This window comes from Ornithorhynchus anatinus, chromosome 10 (genome assembly GCF_004115215.2).
Source record: "Ornithorhynchus anatinus isolate Pmale09 chromosome 10, mOrnAna1.pri.v4, whole genome shotgun sequence".
NCBI lineage: Eukaryota > Metazoa > Chordata > Mammalia > Monotremata > Ornithorhynchidae > Ornithorhynchus > Ornithorhynchus anatinus.
Genome location: NC_041737.1, coordinates 31,214,281 through 31,238,463, shown reverse-complemented (window position 1 = coordinate 31,238,463; position 24,183 = coordinate 31,214,281). Strand labels below are relative to the sequence as shown.

At 45.8% G+C, this 24,183-nt stretch overlaps 1 protein-coding gene and 1 non-coding gene across 2 annotated transcripts in view; one reads left to right on the top strand and one right to left on the bottom strand.

Moving 5' to 3' along the window:
- Positions 1 to 18,476, bottom strand: part of EDNRB (endothelin receptor type B) — a 32,258-nt gene extending 13,782 nt beyond the window's left edge. Inside the window, exons 1-2 of the mRNA XM_029073748.2 lie at positions 18,415 to 18,476; positions 17,994 to 18,297 (exon numbers count right to left, since the gene is read on the bottom strand). Coding sequence (XP_028929581.1) covers positions 17,994 to 18,297; positions 18,415 to 18,476 — 366 coding nt within the window. The remainder of the gene's footprint in view (positions 1 to 17,993; positions 18,298 to 18,414) is intronic.
- LOC114814869 lies at positions 11,503 to 11,640 on the top strand. The gene has a single exon (XR_003762665.1). It is a non-coding gene; the product is annotated as a small nucleolar RNA SNORA7 (small nucleolar RNA).
- Positions 18,477 to 24,183: the final 5,707 nt, after the last annotated feature.

The window sequence follows — 24,183 nt, the reverse complement described above, 5'->3', positions numbered from 1 at the left end:
ACTTGGCACATAATATGCGGTTAAGAAATATCACAATTATTATTATTCTGTTGTGCAAGAGTAACAGGAAGCATTTGGCAGCAGACTGAATGAGAGAACTTAATGATCGTGAATAGTTGAGAACGACACCAAAATTGAGGGCTTCTGGGGAAGGGAGGATGGGAAATGGGAAACTTACTGAAATGGGAAAGTTACAGGGAGGAGTGGGTTTAGGAAGAAGGACGAAGGGTTTTTAACATGTTGACTTTGAGGTGTAGTGGAGATCCCCTGGAACCAAGAGGAGTTGTGGGAATACAGGTGAGAGAAGTCAGGGCTACAGAGATAGATTTGGAAGTCAACCACATAGAAGTGGTAGCAGAACAGATGGGATGAGCCATCCAAATAGTGAGATTAGGTAACCCAAAACATTTTCACTTAATATTACCATGAAAAATGTATCACAGCATGTCCTTTTATACTACTTTTTTTTCTCTTCTCATTGGAAAACACAGGCTGTTACATGTGAGAAACAGCATGACCTAGTGGAGAGAGCAGGGGTCTGGAAGTCAGAGGACCTGGGTTCTAAGTGCAGCTCCACCACTATTCTTCTTCTTATGGTACTTATTAAGCACTTATAGTGCTTACACTGAACTAAGCACTGGGGTAGATACAACATAATCAGGTTGGACACAGTCTCTGTCCCACATAGAGCCTGATGGCCTTAACCTTGGGCAAGTCACTTAACTTCTCTGTACATCAGTTACCACCTCTATGAAATGGAGACTGTGATCCCTATGTAGGATAGGGACTGTATTTAAGTCGATTGTCTTGTATCTTCCCCAGAGCTTAATACATGCCTGGCACATAGTAAGCGCTTAACAAATACCATTAAAAACCCCCAAAGAAACAAACGACAATAACAAAAAAAAAATAAGAGTGCTCTTTGGGACAACTTCGTGTGCTCAATGGCTCATGCATGAATCACTAGGTTTAACATCTGGGTAAAAGGCTCAAGGGAATCTAAGACAAAGGGAAATATTTCCAGGGGTTGTTTTTAGTTTTCAAAACAGCAAAAAAAGGGAAAATTTTGCTTTCTAACTCTTTGGGTATGTCTCACTGTCCTCTTGCCAAAATAAGTACAGCATTTTCCCTGGAATTTTCAAACTGGGTGAATCTTCCATCCGCAATATCATGGCACTTATACCAACATGGTTGCTTTATTTTAAAACAGAATAAGCAACATTTGATTCACCCACTAGGTAAACAAGTACACTTTTTGGCCCCTATATATAAGGGTTTCCTATTAATGTTATATGAAAATACCATGGTATTTACTAGTAATTAATTGAGTGGGCAGTTAAAACAGTTTCTGCTAAAGTATATCTCCATCCTCCAGAGCATGTATTCATGTCAAGGAAGCTATATTATCCTGAAACCAAGATGAGGGTTTTTCCTCCCCATTTTCAGCACTAAAATTTAAAGGGTCTCATTAATAATCTAGGCTACTTCAGCAAAAATCAATCAATCCTGTTGATTAGAGAAAGAAGTTTTTGTCTTTCAGTGCTCTGCCTATTGTCATCCATCGGCTGAACGAATCTCTTTAGTGGCCCTTCTCTGTACCTTTTCATCACTAAAATGGATCCAGGGCTGTATGCAGTTCTCCAATTAATTTTTCATTTCCTCAGGTGTATATTCTCAGCTCCAACCTCTGCACTACTGCATCTCCTCCAAACATGCACTCACAACCACCTGTAGTACCTTTGTACTATTATTTCCATACTCTACTCTTTAATCATTTACACACCCACAGATCCTTCTTTCCATTTCCTTCTTCCTCCTATTTCCTTCTTCCTCTGTTTACTGTTATATCTTCCAAGGACATAATTCAGTGTTCTGCACACAGTAAGTACTTAATAAATATGCTAAGAGGTTCTTGAGGAGTGAAGAAACATGGCCTGAATGTTTTTGTAGAAAAATGATCTGGGCAGCAGAGTGAAGAATGGCCTGGAGCAGGGAAAGACAGGAGGTAGGGAGGTCAGTAAGGAGGCTGATGTAGTGGCCTTCTTTTTCAGCATGGCTTAGTGGAAAGAGCATGGACTTGGGAGTCGGAGGTCGTGGGTTCTAATCCTGACTCCACCACGTCTTCTGTGTGACCTTGGGCAAGTTACTTTGCTTCTCTCTGCCTCAGTTCTCTCATCTATAAAATGGGGATTAAGACTTGAGCCCCACATGGAATAACCTGATTACCTTGTACCTACCCCACCGCTTAGAACAGTACTTGGTACATAGTAAGCACTTAGCAAATACAATTATTATTCAGGGCTTAGAACACTGCTTGGCACAGAGTAAGCACTTAACAAATACCATCATCATTGTCATCATCATCAACCCAGGTCCTTCTGGTTCCCAGGCCCATGCTCTATCCACCAGGCCATGCTGCTTCCTCTGTTAGTCATATAATACCAGGATCCTGGATCAGGGTGAGTGGCTTTCCTTGTGAGGATGAGCTGTGCCCATTTATCTCATGCTTGACTTTTCACCCTGGGTGGCCCGGCGATCCACCGAGTTGGTGGCAGAGGGCAGTCTATTGGACCACATAATTGCTTACTGTGTACTCTGCACACAGTAAGTGCTTTATTAAGCGTATTTATTAATATGATTGAATGAACGAATCGCCTTCACCTCCGGTCACAGTCAGCCGACCATAATTTTAGCTGCCACTGGCCAAAACAATCCACCTCCATTCCTGCAGCGGGCACAAGCTGCCATGGTCCTGGAGCAACAAACCCCATTCCAGTTGTCCCAGAAACAGAAACTCCTTATCATTGGCTTTAAAGCAATCAATCACATTGCCCTCTCCTACCTTACCCAGCTGCTTTTGTACTACAATCCAGCCCACACACTTTGCTCCTCTAATGACATGAATCTCATGTGGGACAGGGACTGTGTCTGACCTGATTAACTTGTATCTATCCCAGTGCTTAGAATGGTGCTAGGCACAAAGTAATCACTTAGTTAACAAATACCATAATCATCATCAATCATCATCTCTTTTCTCTGTCCAGAAGGAGCTGACACTCTAATAGAGGAGAAAGATATGAAGATATCTTCAAATAGAGTAGTTGGAATGAATCACTGAATGTACAACGGAAAAACAAACGAACATATATACAAGTTCACTGAGGAATGGTCCAGATATTTTCATAAGTGCTAGATATAGGTCATGGGTTTATGAGCCTTTGGGGACAGGTAATTAATTGGGGAAAGCTTTGTGAAGGAGGTTGGATTTTAAGAAGGCTTTGAATGTTGGGAGAGCACCTTATAACTTCAAGTCATCAAAATATAACAGCCAAGGCTAGCTGAAACATGAAACAATTTAATTGAAGCTCAACACAGTGACATTAAGTGATCATAAACATATGGAATATTTCTCGGGCCATAGAAAAACTATCAAGAGAGCAGTAGCAAGGAAACGCCAACGAACATGAACTTTAGGATTATACATGAACTTTAGGATTATCCTGTATCCTTTTGAAACCTAATCCAGATGGCATATTTCTGGCTAGTTAGTGGCCACATAGTTACACTGCTTCTTGACCTTCTAGACCACAAAATGACTTCTACCATTCTAAGTGAGAAATAACACAGGCATTTGGCAGTCTGTTCTTCTCAGAGAAGACCAAGAGCATTCAATGGAAATAAGCGGCTGTTAATTCTCACATCTACCTTCTTAGAAGAATTCTATCACAGACAGTTTTGGCTAATCCAGTGCTAGGAAATTGGATGACATAGACACGCTCTACATGTAAAAAAGCTGAATAATAATAATAATGACGGTATTCGTTAAGCACTTACTACATGCCACAAGATGACGATATCCTACCTGGTTGCATTCTCTTGACTGTAATCTTATTGTGAGCAAGGAATGTGTCTACCAACTCTGTTGTAGTCTCCCACTTAGTACGGTGTTGTGACAAAGAAAGCACTCAATACCACTCACTATGGGCAGGGAATGTGTCTACCCACTCTGTTTTATTGCACTTTCCCCTTAGTACAATGCCTATAAACAGTAAGCGTGCGATAAATACTATTCATTCAATAGTATTTATTGAGCGCTTCTGATAGACTGATTGAATACCACTGATTGATTCCATTAGCAATCAAAATCATTTATTTCTAGTTCAACTGACCCAAACAAGGGGCTTCAAAGAAGAACAGGTTTGACACCAAAAGAAAGCAGCAAAGAAAAACAGCAGAGGACTAGGGGACGGAGAAACAGAAGAAGAGAAACACAGAGAGATGAAACAGAGAGATAGTGACAGAAAAAGAAGGATTAAGAAACAAGGAGGTGCAGGTTCAATAAATGCAAAACTCTCACACAAACACATGCATAAATACACAGCTCAAAAAACACTCACAGGAGCACTACACCAGCAGCCCAAGCTCTCGCAGGTGATGATGATATGGTATTTGTTAAGCACTTACTATGTGCCAGGCACTGTACTAAGCACTGGGGTGGACACAAACAAATCGGGTTGGACACAGTCCCTCTCCCACGTGGGCCTCACAATCTCAATCCCCATTTTATAGATGAGGGAAATGAAGCACAGAGAAGTGAAGTGACTTGCCCAACGTCACACAGCCGACAAGTAGCAGAGCCGGTTTAAAACCCATGACCTTATCACTCCCAGGACTGTGCTCTATCCACTATGCTATGCTGCTTCTACAGTGAACTCTTTTGATGGTCTTGAAGTCTGCCAGGATTGCGGTACTATCTGAAGGAAAAACCCCAAAGGGGAGACATAAATCTGTTGCCAAATTGTACTTTCTAAGTGTTTAGTACAGTGCTCTGCACACAGTAAGCACTCAATAAATACAACTGAATGAATAAAACTCATTTTGTATTACTACACTAAGCAAGTTTTAAAATGATGCTTAAAGAAGGAGGCCTGGAATACAGCAAAGGCTATCATACTCAGAGTTTGCTTGAACTTTTCCTGCCCCCCGGCCACTTACTATTCATTACTTCCTTTTTACTTTGCAATTAAAAAAAAATTCAAAGGGGGAGAAGTGCTAAAATATTATTACTGCTGAAAAAAAGCCTTTTCTTATTTGGGAAATATTAAATTTAACAGTTCTGCTCTAATGTTGCCTCTGCCTAAACTACTATGCACACATTTTCTTTTCCTGTTTTCTCTAACTTACTGTGTACAGTCACATGTGGCCATTTATGGTCCTCAAGAGGTTCCACAAAATTCATAATGCATACAACATTCACAATTTAGTCTTGTGGGAAATAGCTTTAGACTTTATAACTCAACTTCCAGACTTTAAAGCTTTTCAATTCTCACATTGTTTCTCAATAAATTTTGCCATAGTTTTCATTCACTTTTCACTTTCAACAGAATACTAGAATACTTCCCCACCCTGAAAATGTCCTACTATCCTCTGGAACCTGATTTTATTCATTCATTTTAGATGACTTGTCATTCAACCTCCTGACCTCCACAGGAAGATACAGCAGAGGGAGTTTCCAGCTTTGTCAAAAAAAAAAATTGTTTGGCTTGTAAAAAAGAGGTAAAAATGAAAGAAGGACTAGGAATTACTAATTATTTTCCTCACTCTCACTCAATTCTGTCAAAGCAATTCCTGACACTCTCCAGACCTGCAGTTTCATCACCATCTAATGGAATAGCAAACAGTCTTAACTCCTTAAGAAATTTTGTTAAGAGTGTAGGAGTTGGTGTTAGTGGTGGTGGGAGAGAAATGGAGAAGGATTGTTTTGTATATATGAGTGTTTAAGTGCACTTGTGAAAAGTATATTACAAGGAAATCGTACTGTGATTTCATATTAATTGTATTTATGGGAGTTGAGTTTGTTAATAATTGTGGATGAAATGTGAAATGGGCCTTTAAATTACTTTCCTGTAATGTCTTCAGAATGTCTTTTTGATTTATACCCGAGAGGGATGCAAGGGGAAAAGACTTGAGACAGTGTTTTACAAACTTTGCAGAGTGCTTAATCCCCCTGTATTTTTATCTTGGCTCTCTGTTGGAGATAACAGTTTTGGAAAAAATTGTATTTACTTTTATCAAAATTCATTTCATTACACACTGGAATTTCCTTTCTTTCTCGTTCTTTCACGTACACAAATACACCACAGAGAACTTCCAGTCAAACCCCCTGTAACTAGTTTTTCTGGAGATGAACAACTTTATCTTATCTTTGAACTAGGGATACATCAGAAAAACCAATTAAATTGAAGACAACTTCATCGTATAAGATCGAGATTTTAAATCACAAATCTTGAATAAGGTGAAAAGTCCATTTATTTCCATTTGTGTGTGACATATACACTCATAGAATCTGTACCTTAAATCCACTCATTGAGTAGAAATAAATCAGTTGAGTGATATGTTAAAATCTCAAACAAGAACTGAAAATAAGACCTTAAATATTAGAACTATATATGTACTAAGCCCTTAGCAAGAATCCAAGGAGATGGAAAAAAAAATAGAAAGAAGGTGAATTAATTTCTTTTTTAGAGCAATTTCATTTTCCTGCAACAGAACTTGCCAAATAAAAATCAATCATCTGCCGTTCCTGCTCTCACGAGGTCCCGATTAGACTTCTCCTTGCATTCAAAGAATCCGTAAAATCACCAACCTCCTACCACCGGAAATGACAGCTGTGGAGAGAATTGTGATGGATAGGTATGGCAGCTTCCTTCAGTGATGCTGCCCCTGGGAATTGTCCATCGCACAGGCCTGGGAGCAGTGAGGCCTCTGCCTGTCAATCAAGGGAAGAATTGGGATGGTTCTACCATCCAACCACTATCAATGGGCACCCAACTCTTCAGTGGGGCCAACTGAAACAGTCTCCAATGAAAGAAGTCCTTCCCCCTTGGCAGCTCCAGTGGACTGAGTTGAGGCTTGAGGGGAGTGGAGAAGCAAAGCTCAGAGAGTAGGGACCATCCTCCAGGACTCAAGGGGGGAATTTTACTGAAAGTAACAAAAAATATGGAGCCTTCTTTATTTGCCGAATTAGCTGAACTCAATAATTTCAATGAGAAGCCCATTCCTATTGACATCTAATTTTTCTGAATGAGTCAAATTAAATATGGAGCGATGGGGGGAGGCTAAGGGTTAAAGTTCATGAAAAAACTTCCGATTCACAATCAAACCCTGAAAATATTCTTGAATGGGACTTTGTCTAGCACATGGATATGAAGAAATTGGAATTTCTTCTTAAATACTATTCTATTCACCCTTTTGAAATGAAAGATCTCTTTTCAGTGGTAAATTCTAGCAAAGTGGTAATGACAGAGAACACTGTCCTTAGTTACATTCTAAGATAAGTAGTTTTTATTCTTCTAGCGTATGCTTGAGAAGCAGTTTGGCCTAGAGGATGGTGGATAGAGCACCGCCCTGGGAGTTAGAAGATTTAAGTTTCTAATCCTGCCTCTGCCACATGTCTGCTGTGTGACTTTGAGCAAGTCACTAAATTTCTCTATGCCTCAGTTAACCTCATCTATAAAATGGGGATTAAGAATGTGAGCTCCATGTGGGACAGGGATTGGTGCCCAACCCAATTCGCTTGTATCCACCCCCGTGCTTAGAAGAGTGTCTGGCACAAAATAAGTGCTTAACAAATACCACAATTATTATTATTATTATTACTATTTTATTATTACTGATAACAAGATTGTCAGATCAGGTGTCCCAGCCCTAGTAAGGCAAAACTTATCAAGAAACAATATAAAAATTGAAAACATTTAAAGACTGGAAGTTGTTATAAAGTCTAAAGCTACTTCCCACAAGATTAAATTGCGAAAGTTGTGAATATTAAGAATTTTATGGAAAGTTTTGAGCACCATAAAGAGCCACATGTGACTGTACACAGTGAGTTAGAAAAAACAGGAAAAGAAAATATGTCCATAGCAGTTTGGGCAGAAGCAACATTAGAGCAGAACTGTTAAATTTAATATTTCCCAAACATTAAAAGGCTTGGGTTTTTTCCAGCAGTAATGATATTTTAGCACCTTGATCTCTTTGAATTTATTCATTTTTTGAATTGCAAAATAAGAAAAAAATGAATAATGGGTGGGGGATGGGGGGAAGAAGTTCAAGCAAACTCTGAGTGTGGTAGCCTCTGGACTTGTGGAATGGCAGCAACTATGTGTACCAACTCTACCAACTCTACTGTATTACTCTCTCCCAAGCACTTAGAACAGTGTTCTACACACAGTAAGCACTCAATAAATACAACTGATCAATTGATTCCAACAAGCAAAGACATGCCCTTGTCTCAAGTGTTGAAATCATAACCCTGAAAATTAGCAAAATTCTAGGACCTGATGGCTTACCTGCTAAGCCTATAAACATGGCACACCTACTGACAATTATAACACAGTTATAACACTGTACAGTCACATGTACACTCTGCTTAAGCCCTAGTACAAATTATTCTTCAACATAGAAACCATTAAGGATATGTTTCAGGATCTCAAAGATGTCTTCATCATCTTCAAGGTGGAAGGGGAAGGAGAAAATTGACAATTATTGAGGTGTTTCATTACATTGAGAAGCACCATGGCTCAGTGAAAAGAGCCAGGGCTTGGGAGTCAGAGGTCATGGGTTCGAATCCCTGCTCTGCCACTTGTCAGCTGTGTGACTGTGGGCAAGTCACTTCACTTCTCTGGGCCTCAGTTACCTCATCTGTAAAATGGGGATTAACTGTGAGCCTCACGTGGGACAACCTGATGACCCTGTATCTACCTCAGCGCTTAGAACCGTGCTCTGCACATAGTAAGCGCTTAACAAATACCAACATTATTATTATTATTCTAGATTGCTGACAAGATTGTGCAGGACTAGACCTGGGTTGACTACTGAATATTATCTTTGATTAAACACTCTCAGAATTACATTGTGGTTTCAGATAACAGCATGGTACAGTAGACTAGATCTCTGCAGCACAGACAGGGCTAAAAAGTACAACATTCACTCGCCAATGTCTCTATAAAGTTTTTATTGCCACCACAAAAGCACTTGATGCCATCAACAGATCTGTACTCTGGGTTTTGCAAATTTGGTTACCCTGAAAAATTCATTAAAATTCTCAGACTATTACATGATGGCACAGCTGGCTAAGCAAGTATGACCTGTACAATCATCCCCCATCTCCAATGGACTAAAGCAGGTTTACATCATTATCCTGGTGCTGTTCAATTTACTGAATGTTGGAATGTTGGAAGATACAGTGAGATACCCAGATAGAGGTGTTAGAATACCCTTCCACATCTCTGGAAAAGTTTTCCAATGCAACAGATTTCAAAAATCATCTTTGATTCATTTATTGATTAACCCGTGTATTCAGCCTGTCACTAAATCCTTGTTGGTTCTACCTTGATAAAATTTGTAGAATCTGCTCCTTCCTCTCCATCTGATCTCCAGCTGCTCCCACCCTGGTCCAAGCACTTATTTCTCGCCTAACTACTGTATCACCCTCCTCACTCTCCCTATCTCCTACCTCTCCCCTCGCCTGCCCAGACTTCATCCTGCTGCTTGGAACATTTATCCGAAAAAACGTTCAGGCTGTATCTTCCCACTCTTCAAAGAATTCCAGTGGTTGCCCATCCACAAACAGAAATTCTTTACCATCGACCTTAAGGACGGAATCCACTCTCATTGCCAATTTACCTTGCTGACCTCTACTACAACCCAACCCACACGCTTCCGTCCTCTACTGCGGACTAAAGTGCCGTACCTCAAACTCATCTTTCTTGCTGCTGATCCTTTGCCCAAATCCTCCCTCTGGCCTGGAGCTTCTCTCCCCTTCATATTCAACAGACCAACACTCTCCCCATCTTCAAAGTCCTCCTAAATCACATCTCTTCCAAGAGGCCACCCCTAATCACGCCCTTATGTTCCCCTATTGTCTTCCCATCTGAGGTGCTTATACACTAGGATCTGTGACCCTCAAGCACTTGATATTCAACCCACCCTCAGCCCCAGGGCACTTAGGTACATATCCCTATACACTTCCATTTCCCCTATAATTAATTTTAAAGTCTGTCTCCACTTCTAGACTGATGAAGGAGCCAGGCCAGAGGAAGGATGTGGGTGAGGCAGACGAGGGATAGAGGTACAGTGAAGTGTGTGGGTTGGGTTGTAGTGGAGATGGGTGAGATGAGGTAGGAAGGGGAGAACTGATTGAGGACCTGAGAGTTGATGGTAAGGGCTATGCTCAACATCAAATGGCAAGACAGGATCAGAAACAATGCTGCCCTAAAATGAAGCTAGTCTCTTGGTACTGAAGCTCTGCTCCCCTAATGCAGCTGGGCTAGGTGGTCTTTGTAAGGAAATTTGGGGTGAATTTTGGTACAGGCACACTGTAAAGTACACCCTGAGGTTTTCGGGTGTAGGACCCCTGGTGGCTGAAATGTCTGCGGCCCAAAAGTGAATGGAAATTGGGAAATTGAAATCAGTCAGGCAATCGATGGTGTTTACTGAGTGCTTGCTGTGTGCAGAGCACTGTTCTAAGTGCTTGGGAGAGTGCCATGCAAAGTGATTGGCAGACAGGCTCCCTGCTCCTAATGAGCTTACAGTCTAGAATTCAAGGAGGGAAGAGGAAAGCTATAAGAATACAATAAAAGGAAATATTAGACATGCTATATCCCAGCTGAAAACGAGTGAACTGCCACAGAGACACCAGAGTGGTCCAAGTATGATCAGGAAGGGAGCAGCTTGTTTGGAGCAGAAGCTTTGCTTTGGTGAGATCAGGACACAACAGCAGAGCAGACCTAATGCAGCATGCAATACACAAGAAAGGCTCTGAATGGGTACAATGAGGCCAAAATAGAAGATACAGAATTGATTTACTCAGTCTCACAAGCAGCAGCAGGTGCATTTTACCTGCTATATTTGCCATATTTGCTATGCACTTATTTTACAAGATATTCAGGGCAGAAATAGTCCCTGTCCCACATTGGTCTCACAGTGTAAGTAGGAGGGGGAACAGGCGTCAATTTTTCAGATGAGAAACTCAGCCACTGGGAGGTGACTTGCTCAAGGTCACAGAAAAAACAAACAGTAGAGACAGGATGAGAATCCAAGTAGGAAGGACAGCTATAAATACATACGGCGTACTATAACTATTAGGGAAGCAGGATGGCCTAATGGAAAGAGCGTAGGCCTGGGAGTCAGAAGGACTTGGGTTCTAATCCCAGCTCTGCCACTTCTAATTCCTGCTCTGCCACTTGTCTGCTGTGTGACCTTAGGCAAGTAACTTAACTTCTCTGGGCCTCAGTTACTCATCTGAAAAATGAGGATTAAGTCTGTGAGCCCCATGTGGGACAGGGTCTGTGCCCAACCTATTGGCTTATAACTACCTCAGAGCTTAGAAAGATGCTTGACACATAGTAAGTGCCTAATAAATGCCATCATTATTATTATTATATGGTATTGTCAACTTCAATGGGAAAATGGGTAGACTAAATTAGGAGAGCCAGATTAGAAGGACCCCTCTCAGGGTCTCACCTGGAGAGTTTCCAGTACTCTACCAGCCTCGGCTATGGGAGAGAGACTCTAGCAGAGGCCCACCCATTCCATTCCTAGCTTGGCCAGTGGTTTGCAAGTGGAAGGCAATCTGTTACAAGTCAAAACTCAACCGTGCTGGGCTGCAGTGGCATGGGAGAGTCGAGGGTGGAGATTCAAGTTCACTGCGAGAGGAGGCAATGGTAAACCACTTCTGTATTTCTGCCAAGAAAATCCTATGGATACACTACCAGAACGATTGCAGATGGAGAGCAGGGTGTTCTTGGAGAGATGTATCGGTGGTGTCGTTATAGGTTGGAAACAACTCAAAGGCATAAAACAAGATTAGGAGGGAAGATGAGGCTATTTTTGGACATTTAAGATTGAGGGGCTGGTGGTAGAGATATCCTAGAAGAAGTGGGAGATCGTAGAGCAGGAGAGAGGTTGGGGTGTATGAAGTGTTTAGTTATCACCCACCTAGAGCTGGGGCTGAAACTATCAGAGCCAGTGAGTCTCCCAAGATGGGGAGAAAAGAAAAGGACCCAGAACAGTTGGAGATGAAGGTGGAAGAAGAACCAGCAAGGATCCTCCCTTGCTCAGAAATCTGCATCTGCCTCTCTAATCCAATTCAAACTACCCAGGGTAGGTTTCAGGTAACAGTAACAAGAATAATAATAATAATGGTACTTGTTAAGTGCTTACTACATGCCAAGCACTGTTCTAAGCACTGGGGTAGATACAAGTTAATCAGGTTGGACACAGTCCCTGTCCCACATGGGGATCCCAGTCTTAATCGCCATTTTACAGATGAGGTAACTGAGCCCCAGAGAAGTTAAGTGACTTGCCCAAGATCACACAGCAGACACGTGGCAAAGCCAAGATTGGAAACCAGATCCTTCTGACTCCCGGACCCATGCTCTCTCCACTAAGTCACCTGCTTCTCTACTGCTCTGCTCTCACCTAATTCTGTTTTTCTTCTTCCACTAAACTGCATGCCTGAGTATCTGGCCAAAGGGCTACTTACCTCATGCAATTCTGCTTCTCGTCTTCAAAACTAAAGAAAAGCCCTCCTCCTCCAAAAAGTTTTTACTCGATTAAAAAAAGCCCTCCTCCTCCAAAAAGTTTTTACTCGATTAAAAAGCATACCTCACCCCCATTATAACTAGCACTTCAATTACTCCTGCTGCCCCAGCTTTTATTTATCACTGTGAATTCGGCATATGTCCTTCTGTTGTTTTCTGTCAACATAATGGAATGCCAATCAGGATTTCATACTCTCCTAAGTGCTTATAACAGTGCTCTGCATTCAGGAAGCACTCGATAAATACCATCGATTGATTCTGGATTTTGCACTAGGATCTGTGTCCTTTGGGTACTTGGTATTCACCCCAACCTCAGCCCCGCAGCACTTTGTACATACTCATAAATTGTTTTATTTATATTAATGTCTGTCTCCCCGTCTAGACTGTATCTCCTTGGAGGCAGGGAGTGTGTCTATCAACCCTGTTGTACTGTTCTATCTCAAGTATTTAGTACAATGCTCTGCACACAGTAAAGACTCAATAAATACCATTGATTGAAAGATTGACTGATTTTGCCCTTGGATCTGTATCCTTTAGCATTTGGTATTCACGCCATCCTCAGTCAAACAGCACTTATGTACACATCCATAATTTATTGATTATATTAATGTCTGTCTCCCCATCCAGACTGTAAGCTCACTGGGGGGTAGGGAACAAGTCTAACGACTCAGTTGCATTGTATACTCCCAAGTGCTTAGTACAGTGTTCTGCAGGTAATACGTGCTCAATAAATACCATTGATTGATTTTTCCAAGTGACTGAACCAAGATGGGTTGCATGTTTAAGTGTAACATTGGGTTTAAAAGGTAATATTATTTTAGTTACTACCAAATAATGGACATTTCTGAGCAAGTTGGGGCTCAGTCAACAGGTTTAAGGCACTCAATCAGCTCCCTCCCTCCTACCATTAGTATCCCCAAACTCTGTGATGGTTTGGGAGATTGGTCCAACCACCACAAAGATTTGGGGAAGTCTCAAGTCTGCTCTCTGTTGACAGGTGTTCCTAGGGGAATTCAGGCAAAATTTATATTCCCTCCTGAAGCTCCCAAACTCCCCTCCTTTCTCCTCCTCTCCCTGCTCCACTACCACGATGACTTTGCCAACTACTTTGTTGGTAAAAATCAAAAACTCTAGATTTCCCCAGGTCTCCCCATCACCCCTTCAATACTCGTGTGCTTTAACTCTGTTCTCTCCATTGCCCAGCAAAATTATTTCTCCATCCTTATTGACACCCATGCCCACTGCCCTTGCCAGACGCTTAATTCCATCCTCAAATCTCCTGTCCCCCGTCTCCACCATCTCTCGCCTGTAATGACCTGGCCACCTACTTTATTGAGAAACTTGAAACTATCAGACATGATCCCCCTAAAATCTCCCCTGCTCCTCTCCAGCCCCTCCCTCCTCCTGCCCCATCTTCAACTCTCCCATCTTTCCCAGGAATAGCTCAAGGGGCGATCTCCTGTCTTCTCTCAAAATCCACCCCCACCACCTGTGCATCTGACCTGATCCCTTTGCACCTTATCAAAGAACTTTCCTCCTCCCTTATTCCCTGCTCGACTTCCATCTTCAACTGTTCACTTTGCAGTGGCTTCTTCCCTACTGCTTTCAAACATGCTCACGACTGCCCTATCCTAAAAATAACCCTCTCTTGACCCCATGGTTCCCTCCAGTTATCTCCCCACCCATCATTCTCCTATCACTCCTCTCCAAACCCTTTAAGTGAGTTCTCTACACCACTGTCTTTAGTTCCTCTCCTCCAATTCTCTCTTTGACTCACTCCGATCTGGCTTTCTGTCCCCTTCACTTCACAGAAACCACCATCTCAAAGATCACCCATTATCTCCTTCTTGCCAGATCCAATGGTCTCTAATCCGTCCTAATCCTCCTGCCTCCAACACTCTCAACCACCCCTTTCTAAGGGAAATTTATCCAACCTTAGCTTCACTGACACGGTCCTCTCCTGGTTCTCCTCCTAGCTCTCTTTCATGGGCTCCTCTTCTGCCTCCCATCCTATAACTGTGGGAGTCCCTCAAGGCTCCGTTCTGGGTCCCCTTCTATTCTCCATTTATACCTACTGCCTTGGAGAATCCATTCACTTCCATGGCTTCAACTACTATCTCTTTTTCATTTAATTCACATATTCAGTCTGTCACCTAATCCTGTCGGTTCTATCTTCGCATCACTTTGAGATGCATAACCTCACATCCCATTCACATCAAATAGAGAAGCAGCGTGGCCTAGGGGATAGAGCATGCACCTGGGAGTCAGAGGTCCTGGGTTCTAATACTGGCTCTGCCGCTTGTCTGCTGTGTGACTTTGGGCAAGTCACTTCACTTTTCTGTGCTTCAGTTAAATGGGGTTTAAGACTGTGAATCCCATGTGGGACAGGGGCTGTTTCCAATCCAATCTGCCTGTCTTGAGCCCAGCACTTAGTAGAGTGCTTTGCAGGTAGAAAGTGCTTAACAAGTACCATAATAATAATCATCATTTCTAGAATCCAACTCTTCCCCTAAATCCAAACGGCTAACACGGTGATCATATCCCTTCTTGACTTCTGTGTCCACCTCCTAGATGACCTCACCACCTCCTGTCTCTCCCTACTCCAGTCTACACTTCAACCTGCTGCCCCGTTGATTTTTCTCAAAAAATACTCAGCGTGAGTCTCCCCACTCCAAAATATCTCCAGTGGTTGACTTTCCACCTCCGCATCAAACAGAAACGTCTTACCATCGGCTTTAAGGCACTCAATCGGCTCTCTCCCTCCTATTTTACCTCACTGATCTCTAACGTGCACACTTTGCTACTCTTACACCAACCTGCACACTGTACCTTAGTCTCATCTATTTTGCCTCTGATCCCTTGCCTGCCTCCACCCCCTGGCCTATAACTTCCTCTCCCTTCATATCCAACAAACCAGATGACCACTCTTCCACCTTTTTAAAGCCCTACTTAAATCAGATCTCCTCCAAGCGACCTTCTTTAACTAAGCCCTCAATTCCCCTATTTTCCCTCCCGTCTGCATCATCTATGTTTTGGAATCTATACACCTAAGCACCATCGCATCACACAGTACTTATGTGCATATCCTTTCATGCTCCCATTTCCTCTATCTGTAATTTATTTTAATGAGTGTCTCTCCACTTTGACAGCAAACTCCTTTAGGACAGGGTCCATGCCTACTAATTCTGTTGTACTGTATTCTTCCAAGAGCTTAGTATAGTAAGCATGCACATGGTAAGCATTCAGTAAATACCATTCACTGATTGTGATATTTGTTAAGTACTTTCTACGTGCCAAGTCCTGTACGAAGCACTGGGACCGATGACACGATAATCAAGTTGCACACAGTCAAAGATGAGTTGACTGAGGCCCGCAGAAGGTAAGGGATGTGCACAAGGTCCCACATCAAGCAAATGGCAGTCGGGATTAGAACCATAACTTTACTCTCTGTTTTCCATAAAATACACAGTTACTTTCTTTTAAAAAAGTGCTACCTTCAATTGTTGATGTCTAATCTTGAATTTAAAAAAATTATGATAGCTTCTTAATTGGATCAGCTTTAGATAGTTTGATTATACTTCCTCTCTCTCTATTCATATATGTAATTTCATATATATATATGAGGTGACAAAGCTCCTATGCAACTTTCAACTTGGATCAATTTTGAAGTGTGTATGCTGAAAATAAAATGTACGTGGTACTTATATGCAAAATACTTCAGAGACTTTTTAAAGCATTACCGGAATCATTTACAAGCCACATTTGCCAGAGTATTTTAAATTCCTGCTTTTTAAATACGACCGCGGTAGAAAAGGTTAATTGTGCACTCTGGTCAGCTGAACTTGGCAACATCATCGAGATGTAATGAGTATTACAAAAGAACTTTATGAATTATATTTGTGTCACTTAAATTCACTTTTCCTATATGTCAAAAGTAGTTTAAAATTGCACCAAGACTTTAGGAGGCTCACCTACTCACTCACCGTGACTCATTCTCTTTTCTCCTGCCACCCTTTCACACCCTTTCTCTTCAATTCCTTCATACCGCAGCCTTCCCCATCTTCAAAGCCCTTCTGAAATCACATCCTTTTCTGTGATTCATTCCTAACTGCCCCAGTTTATATTCATCCCGAATGCCACTCGGAGACCTTTGTCCTACTTCAGCACCTCAGTATCCACATCCTCCTGAAGAACTTTATGTATGTATCTTACACTCCCTATTACATAGGCAGACAGCTCCTTGCGGGCACTCAATCATTTTTATGGGTCGCTTATCGCGTGCAGAACACTGTACCAAATGTGGTCCAGAGGGGGAGATGGACATTAATACAAATAAACGACAGATCTGCACATAAGTACTGTGGTGCTGGGAGGGGGGATGGAGACAGGGAGCAAGTCGGGGTGACGCAGAAGGGAGAGGAAGAAGTGGTCAGGGAACCTGTCTACTAAGTCTGTTAACCTGGACCCTTCCCAGCGTTTAGAACACTGCTCTGCACACAGTAAATCTAAATACGATTGATGTGTACGTTCTCTTTTCCCTCTCCTCCTGCCTGTAATGGCTCTGGGCGTGTGCTTCCCCAACAAAACAGCCTGCTCCTTGAGGGCCGGGGATCACGCCTGCTGATTCCTGTACATTTCCGAGCTCTGAGTAAAGTGCTCCGCACACAGTAGGCGTCGGGACACTCCACTGATTAACCCCCTGCAGGTTGGGCAAGTATTCCGGGAGCGGTAATCACAGAAACCCAATTAGCCACCTGTTCCTCCTAAAAGTGCAGGGGTAGGCGGAGGACGGTGGCCAATCTGAAATCTAAAGCGGTGCAGGCTAGGAAGGACTTGGGAGTCGGAATCCATCCGTGGTGGCCAACCTTCGTTCCAATGGTATTTAGATACCATTAGGTATCGGTATTACTTATTACCATTAGGTAATGGTATCTGATGGTATGAGAAGCAGCGTGGCTCAGTGGAAAGAGCGCGGGCTTTGGAGTCAGAGGTCTTGGTTTCGAATCCCGGCTCTGCCACTTGTCAGCTGTGTGACTGTGGGCAAGTCACTTAACTTCTCTGTGCCTCAGTTACCTCGTCTGTAAAATGGGGATTAAGACTGTGAGCCCCACGTGGGACAACCTGCTTCCCTTGTGTCTACCCCAGAGTTTAGAACAGTGCTCTGCACATGGTAAGCGCTTAACAAATACCAACATTATTATTATTATTTACTGAGTGCTGACTGGGTGCAGAGCGCTGTGCTAGGCCAGCGGGCAGCAGCCAAGCCGACGGGCCGCGGGGAGGGAGGCGGGGGAGGGCGAAGGCTGGCGAGAGGGGCGAGGCGGCTACCGTGGAGTGGCGGGTCGGGGGCAAGGGGGCATCGCCGGCGGTGCTCCGTAGTGAGCGCCGACCCACCTTGTAGACGTTGACGGGGATGTCGACGAGGATGTGCACGAGGTCCCCGAGGGCCAGGCTGGCGATGAGGATGTTGGGCCCGTTCCGCATGCACTTGTTCTTGTAGATGATCCTCAGCAGGGTGGAGTTGCCGATGATGCCCAGCACGAAGACGAGGGCGGACACCACGGTGTTGATGTACTTGAAGGTGTCCTTGATCTCCGTCTGGCCGGAGCACATGGGCGGCGAGCGGCCTCGGGCCCGGCCGGCGGGGCCGCCTCCTCCGCGCGGCCCTCCCGGAGCGCCCGGGGGCCGGCCCGGCCCGCTGGCGTTGGCGGCCCCCGGCCGGGGGTCCCGGGGCGCGGGGGAGAGCCCGGCCTCGGCGGCGGGCGGGGGGCCGGGGTCGCCGGGCTCCTCCGCTCGGGCCCCGAGGGCGCAGCACAGGAGGGCGGCCAGGAGCGCCGCCAGGACGGCTCTCCGGAGCCCGGGCCCCCGCCGCTGCATGCCGCTGCCGCGCGGGACTCTGCGCGGGACGCTCCGCCGGGCCGCTGTCCGCCCCGGGCCGGGCTGCGGGATCAGCGAGGACCAGGGAGCGCGGGCCGCGGACGCCCCGCCTGCCGGGCGGGACCGAGGGGCAGCTCCGGCCCAGCCGCCGCTCCGGGGAGGGGCGCAGGGGGCGGAGGCTCCGGGGGCGGGGCCGGCCTAGCCTCGGCTGACCGACCGCCCGCCCCCCCGCCCGCCCCTCTCTCCCTAACGGGGGAACCTCCGCGGGACCGGACCGGGGTAGCCTCGGCAGTCCCCTCCACCCCTCTGTCTCTGCCCGGAAAACCTCCGCGGGACGGGATCAGAGTAGCCTCGGCAGCCCCCCAGTCTCTCTCCCTGCCGGGAAACCTCAGCGGGACCGGACCGGGGTAGCCTCGGCAGCCCACTAGTCCCTCTCTCCCTAACGGGGGAACCTCCGCGGGACCGGGCCGGGGTAGCCTCGGCAGCCCACTAGTCCCTCTCTCCCTGCCTGCCGGGGAAACCTCCGCGGGACCGGACCGGGGTAGCCTCGGCAGTCCCCTCCACCCCTCTGTCTCTGCCCGGAAAACCTCCGCGGGACGGGACCAGAGTAGCCTCGGCAGCCCCCCAGTCTCTCTCCCTGCCGGGGAAACCTCAGCGGGACCGGACCGGGGTAGCCTCGGTAGCCCACCAGCCCCTCTCTCCCCAACGGGGAAGCCTCCGCGGGACCGGATCGGGGTAGCCTCGGCCGCCTCCCTGCCGGGGAAACCTCAAGCGAGACCGGCCCGGGGTAGCCTCGGCAGCCCTCGCTTCCCTCTCTCCCCTCCGGGGAAGCCTCCGCAGGGGGTCTGCCGCTCGGGCGGGCAGGGACCACTTCTCCCTCCTCTCGACCTGCCTTCCTCTTAGCGTTTTCTCTCGGGCGTCCAGCACAGTGCTCCACACCCAGCGAGGGCTGGCTCGCTCGCTCGAGCCCCCGGATGGGCCGGGAGAGCAGGGGAAGAGGTGACCGGGCCCCCGCGCTTACCTGGCCGGCGGCGCGGGCGGGGGGCTCCCGGGCCGCCCACCCAGTGTCCGACCGGCCGTCGGACGGGGTCTGGAAGCCCCTTCCGCCGGTACTTTTTTATTCATTGGATCTTGGCCATCAATCACGGCAGACTCCTCCCGCCCTCTCCCCGCGAAAGTTTCCCGCTCCCCAGGCGGGGCGGGAGACCTGACCCTCATTGATTTTTATTTCATTCATTCATTCATTCATTCATTCAATAGTATTTATTGAGCCCTTACTATGTGCAGAGCACTGTACTAAGCGGTTGGAATATACAATTCGGCAACAGATAGAGATAATTCCTGCCAAATAACGGGCTCACAATCTAAACGGGGGAGACAGACAGCAAAGCAAAACAGAACAAAACAAAACAACATCATCAAGATAACTAGAATCATGGAGATATACACCTCATTAACAAAATAAACAGGGTAATATATGCAAATATGCACAGTGCTGAGGGGAGGGGAAGGGGGAAGAGCAGAGGGCGGGAGGGGGGAAGGGGAGGAGGAGCAGAGGGAAAGGGGGGCTCAGTCTGGGAAGACCTCCTGGAGGAGGTGAGCTCTCAGTAGGGCTTTGAAGAGGGGAAGAGAGTTAGTTTGGCAGATGTGAGGAGGGAGGGCATTCCAGGTCAGAGGTAGGACGTGGGCCAGGGGTCGACGGCAGGATAGGTGTTTACACTCACTTCCTTGGTGAACTCATTCGCTCTCACGGCTTTGACTACCATCTCTACGCAGATGACACATAGTTCTACATCTCTGCCCCTGTCCTCTCCCGCTCCCTTCAGGCTCGCATCTCCTCCTGCCTCCAGGACGTCTCCACCTGGATGTCGGCCCGCCACCTAAAACTCAACAGGAGCAAGACTGAGCTCCTCATATTCCCTCCCAAGCCCGGTCCGCTCCCAGACTTCCCTATCACCGTGGATGGCACGACCATCCGTCCCGTCTCTCGGGCCCGCAATCTCGGTGTCATCCTTGACTCGTCTCTCTCGTTCACCCCACACATCCTATCCGTTACCAAGGCCTGCCGGTTTCACCTTTACAGTATCGCCAAGATCCACCCTTTCCTCTCCACCCAAACGGCTACCTTACTGTTACAGGCTCTCGTTATATCCCGGCTAGACTACTGTGTCAGCCTTCTCTCTGACCTCCCTTCCTCCTCTCTCGCCCCGCTCCGGTCTATTCTTCACTCCGCTGCCCGGCTCATCTTCCTGCAGAAACGATCTGGGCCTGTCACTCCCCTTCTTAAACAACTCCAGTGGTTGCCTATCGACCTCCGCTCCAAACAAAAACTCCTCACTCTAGGCTTCGAGGCTCTCCATCACCTCGCCCCTTCCTACCTCTCCTCCCTTCTCTCTTTCTACCGCCCACCCCGCACGCTCCGCTCCTCCGCCGCCCACCTCCTCACCGTCCCTCGGTCTCGCCTATCCCGCCGTCGACCCCTGGGCCACGTCCTCCCGCGGTCCTGGAACGCCCTCCCTCCTCACCTCCGCCAGGCTAATTCTCTTCCCCTCTTCAAAACCCTAATTAAACCTCACCTCCTCCAAGAGGCCTTCCCAGACTGAGCCCTCCTTCTCCCTCTACTCCCTCTACCGCCCCCCTTCACCTCTCCGCAGCTTAACCCTCTTTTCCCCCCATTTCCCTCTGCTCCTCCCCCTCTCCCTTCCCATCCCCTCAGCACTGTACTCGTCTGCTCAACTGTATATATTTTCATTACCCTATTTATTTTGTTAATGAAATGTACATCGCCTCGATTCTATTTAGTCGCCATTGTTTTTACGAGATGTTCTTCCCCTTGACTCTATTTATTGCCATCGTTCTCGTCCGTCCGTCTCCCCCGATTAGACTGTAAGCCCGTCAAACGGCAGGGACTGTCTCTATCTGTTGCCAACTTGTTCATCCCAAGCGCTTAGTACAGTGCTCTGCACATAGTAAGCGCTCAATAAATACTATTGAATGAATGAATGAATGAACGGGGGACCGTGAGGAGGTGAGGGGCAGAGGAAAGGAGTGTGCGGGCTGGGCTGGGGAAGGAGACAAAGGAGGTGAGGTAGGAGGGGGCAAAGTGATGGAGCGCTCTGAAGCCAACAGTAAGAAGTTTTTGTTTCGTGCGAAGGTTGACAGGCAACCACTGGAGGTTTTGCAGGAGGGGAGTGACATGCTCAGAGCGATTCCGTAGGAAGATGATCCGGTCAGCGGAATTCCAACCGGAGACTGATTTATTTATTTATTTTTAAGTGGACCTTTGCTTTGTTGCGGGGGAGGGCGACAAACCGAATGACCCGGACCCCCGAGGTTGAGTATTTTAGTTGCAAATTACCCACTGCCTTTAAACGACTTCAGGATTGGAATGCCCTTCTTTTCGATGGAAAGGGTTCCCCCCGTTCCTGATAGGCTTCTTTCCTCTGGTTAGGGCTCTTTCTTTTCTCATTTCTTTGTTTTGTTTTTAAATCCAACTCATCCCTGTATCTGTCTCCGCCTTCTAAAAATTCTCTGTCATTTTCACTAGCAGAGAGTGTTGTTTTCTCCTTCCTTCCTGGCAAATCCTGCATTGTTACTGTGCTATATTTATACACTCCAGAGAGTTCTATAGTGGAGTGGTGAGTGACGGGATTATATTGCCTGTAGCCGATAAACTGCCACGGAGTGACACCTGCTGTAGATAATATTTATTTAATGAATTCTTGAACCCTGTATGCGTCTGTCTGAATGCGGGTTTTATGGCTGAAAGTAGCAGGTCACCCACAGGGTCTATTAAACTATTTACAGATGATGGCAGTTTTGACCAGGCCAGGGTCAATGATATCGATCATCTGAGGAGCAGCGTGGCCTAGTGAATAGAGCAAGGCCTTAGGAGTCAGAAGGACTTGGGTGCTAATTCCTGCTCCATTTGTCTGCTGCGTGACCTTGGATAAGTCACTTCACTTTTCTGGGCCTCGGTTACCTCATCTGTAAAATGGGGATTAAGACCGTGAGCCCATGTGAGAGAGGGACTGTGTCCAACCTGATAAGTTTTTATCTAACCCAGGTCTTAGTTACTGTGCCTGTCAGTCAATCATTTTTATTGAGCGCTTACTGTGTGCAGAGCACTATGCTAAGCGTTGGGGAGAGTACAACAATAAACAGATGCATTCCCATAGTAAGAGCTTATTAAAAATACCATAAAAATTGTATTCATTGAGCACTTCTTGTATGCAAAGCACTGTACTAAGTGCTTGGGAGAATATAATACAAGAGAATATAATACATGTTCCCCGCCCACAACAAGCTTATAGTCTTGAGGAGAACACAATCCCTAATACAAATAAACATTACTTTGAATTTATCCAGCGTTTTCATTTTTCCAAAGTGCTGCTCATCAATGATCTCATTTATCCTTATGACATCCCTGTGAGTTAGGAAGAGTAAGGGATTACCAGACCCATTTTATCAATGAGGCAGTTGAGAGATGGAAAGGATTGACTGATCAACCTGCCCAAACTGGACTGCAGCTAGAAATAGAAGTCCGGTTTCTGGGTTTTCAGACCAGAGGATTTTGCTACAGGTCCATGGGTTTCATTCTCCTCTAGATTTCTCTTTTTACCCCTACTTACAGTCTCCGGCTTTCCACAACTGTCTCAAGGCTGAGTTGAAGACTGTCTCTCGTTGTGGGCAGGGAATGTACCTGTTTATTATTATTTTGTACTTTCCAAGCGTTTAGTACAGTTCTCTGCATGTAGTAAGTGCTCAAGAAATACGGTGGAATGAATGAATGAATGAATGAATTCTTCCTTAAGAAAAGATTCGTGGAGCTTGATAGAAGAGAGGATATGGAGACTGTAAATTCCTTCTAGACTGTAAGCTCCTTATGGGCAGGGAACACATCTGCTAATTCTGTTGTATTTTACTCTCCCAAGTGCTTAGTACAGTGTTCTGCACATAGTAAGTACTCAATAAATACCATTGGTTGATTGATTGAGATGGAGTTTGGCACTTTGACTCTTTGGCTTTCTATCCCCTGCATATCTGCTCTGTGTATCTTCTGTGTAGTCCTCCTGCACACCTTAATCTGCTCTAAAAAAGTGATGGCAGTGCTGGGAAAGACCCCCCCGCTGACTCAGGAGAATTGAATCAGAGAGAAGGAAAGAAGGCCAAAATGGCATTAGCACCATCCATGCCCCTCCTTTCCCTTTCCCTGCTCTGCATACATGATTGCCCGCCTCTTTGTTGTGCAGGAAAATTAGCAGCCCAGCCACAAATTTGAGTGACCACCCCCTGCCTTGAGGCATTTTTGTGTAGTACATGTGGTGAAAACCAGATTGCTACATATAGGTTCTCCTTATGAAGGACCTAAAGGTTTTGAGCCTAGGCCAGAGAAAGTTTGGTGATGTCAGGTCCACGAAAGGGCTTTGTGGGAACAGAGCGGTAAAATGAAAAAGAACCTGTTTCATTTAACACACGCTTACTCCTGACTTCCTCTGACCAGGCTCGTTCCTTCCTAAATTCCTGTAACGGCAGACCCCAGAGTGGTTGCTATCTTTTGCTTTGGACTTTTAGGGTGGATTGTGAGAGATTGTGAGCCTTAGAGCATGGGAAGGAGATCAGAAGAGTGCGGGACAAATTTCAGGGGAAAGGTGTCACCTATAGTCACTCAAGGGAAAAAGGATTTTGTTCAAGTATTAAAAATAAT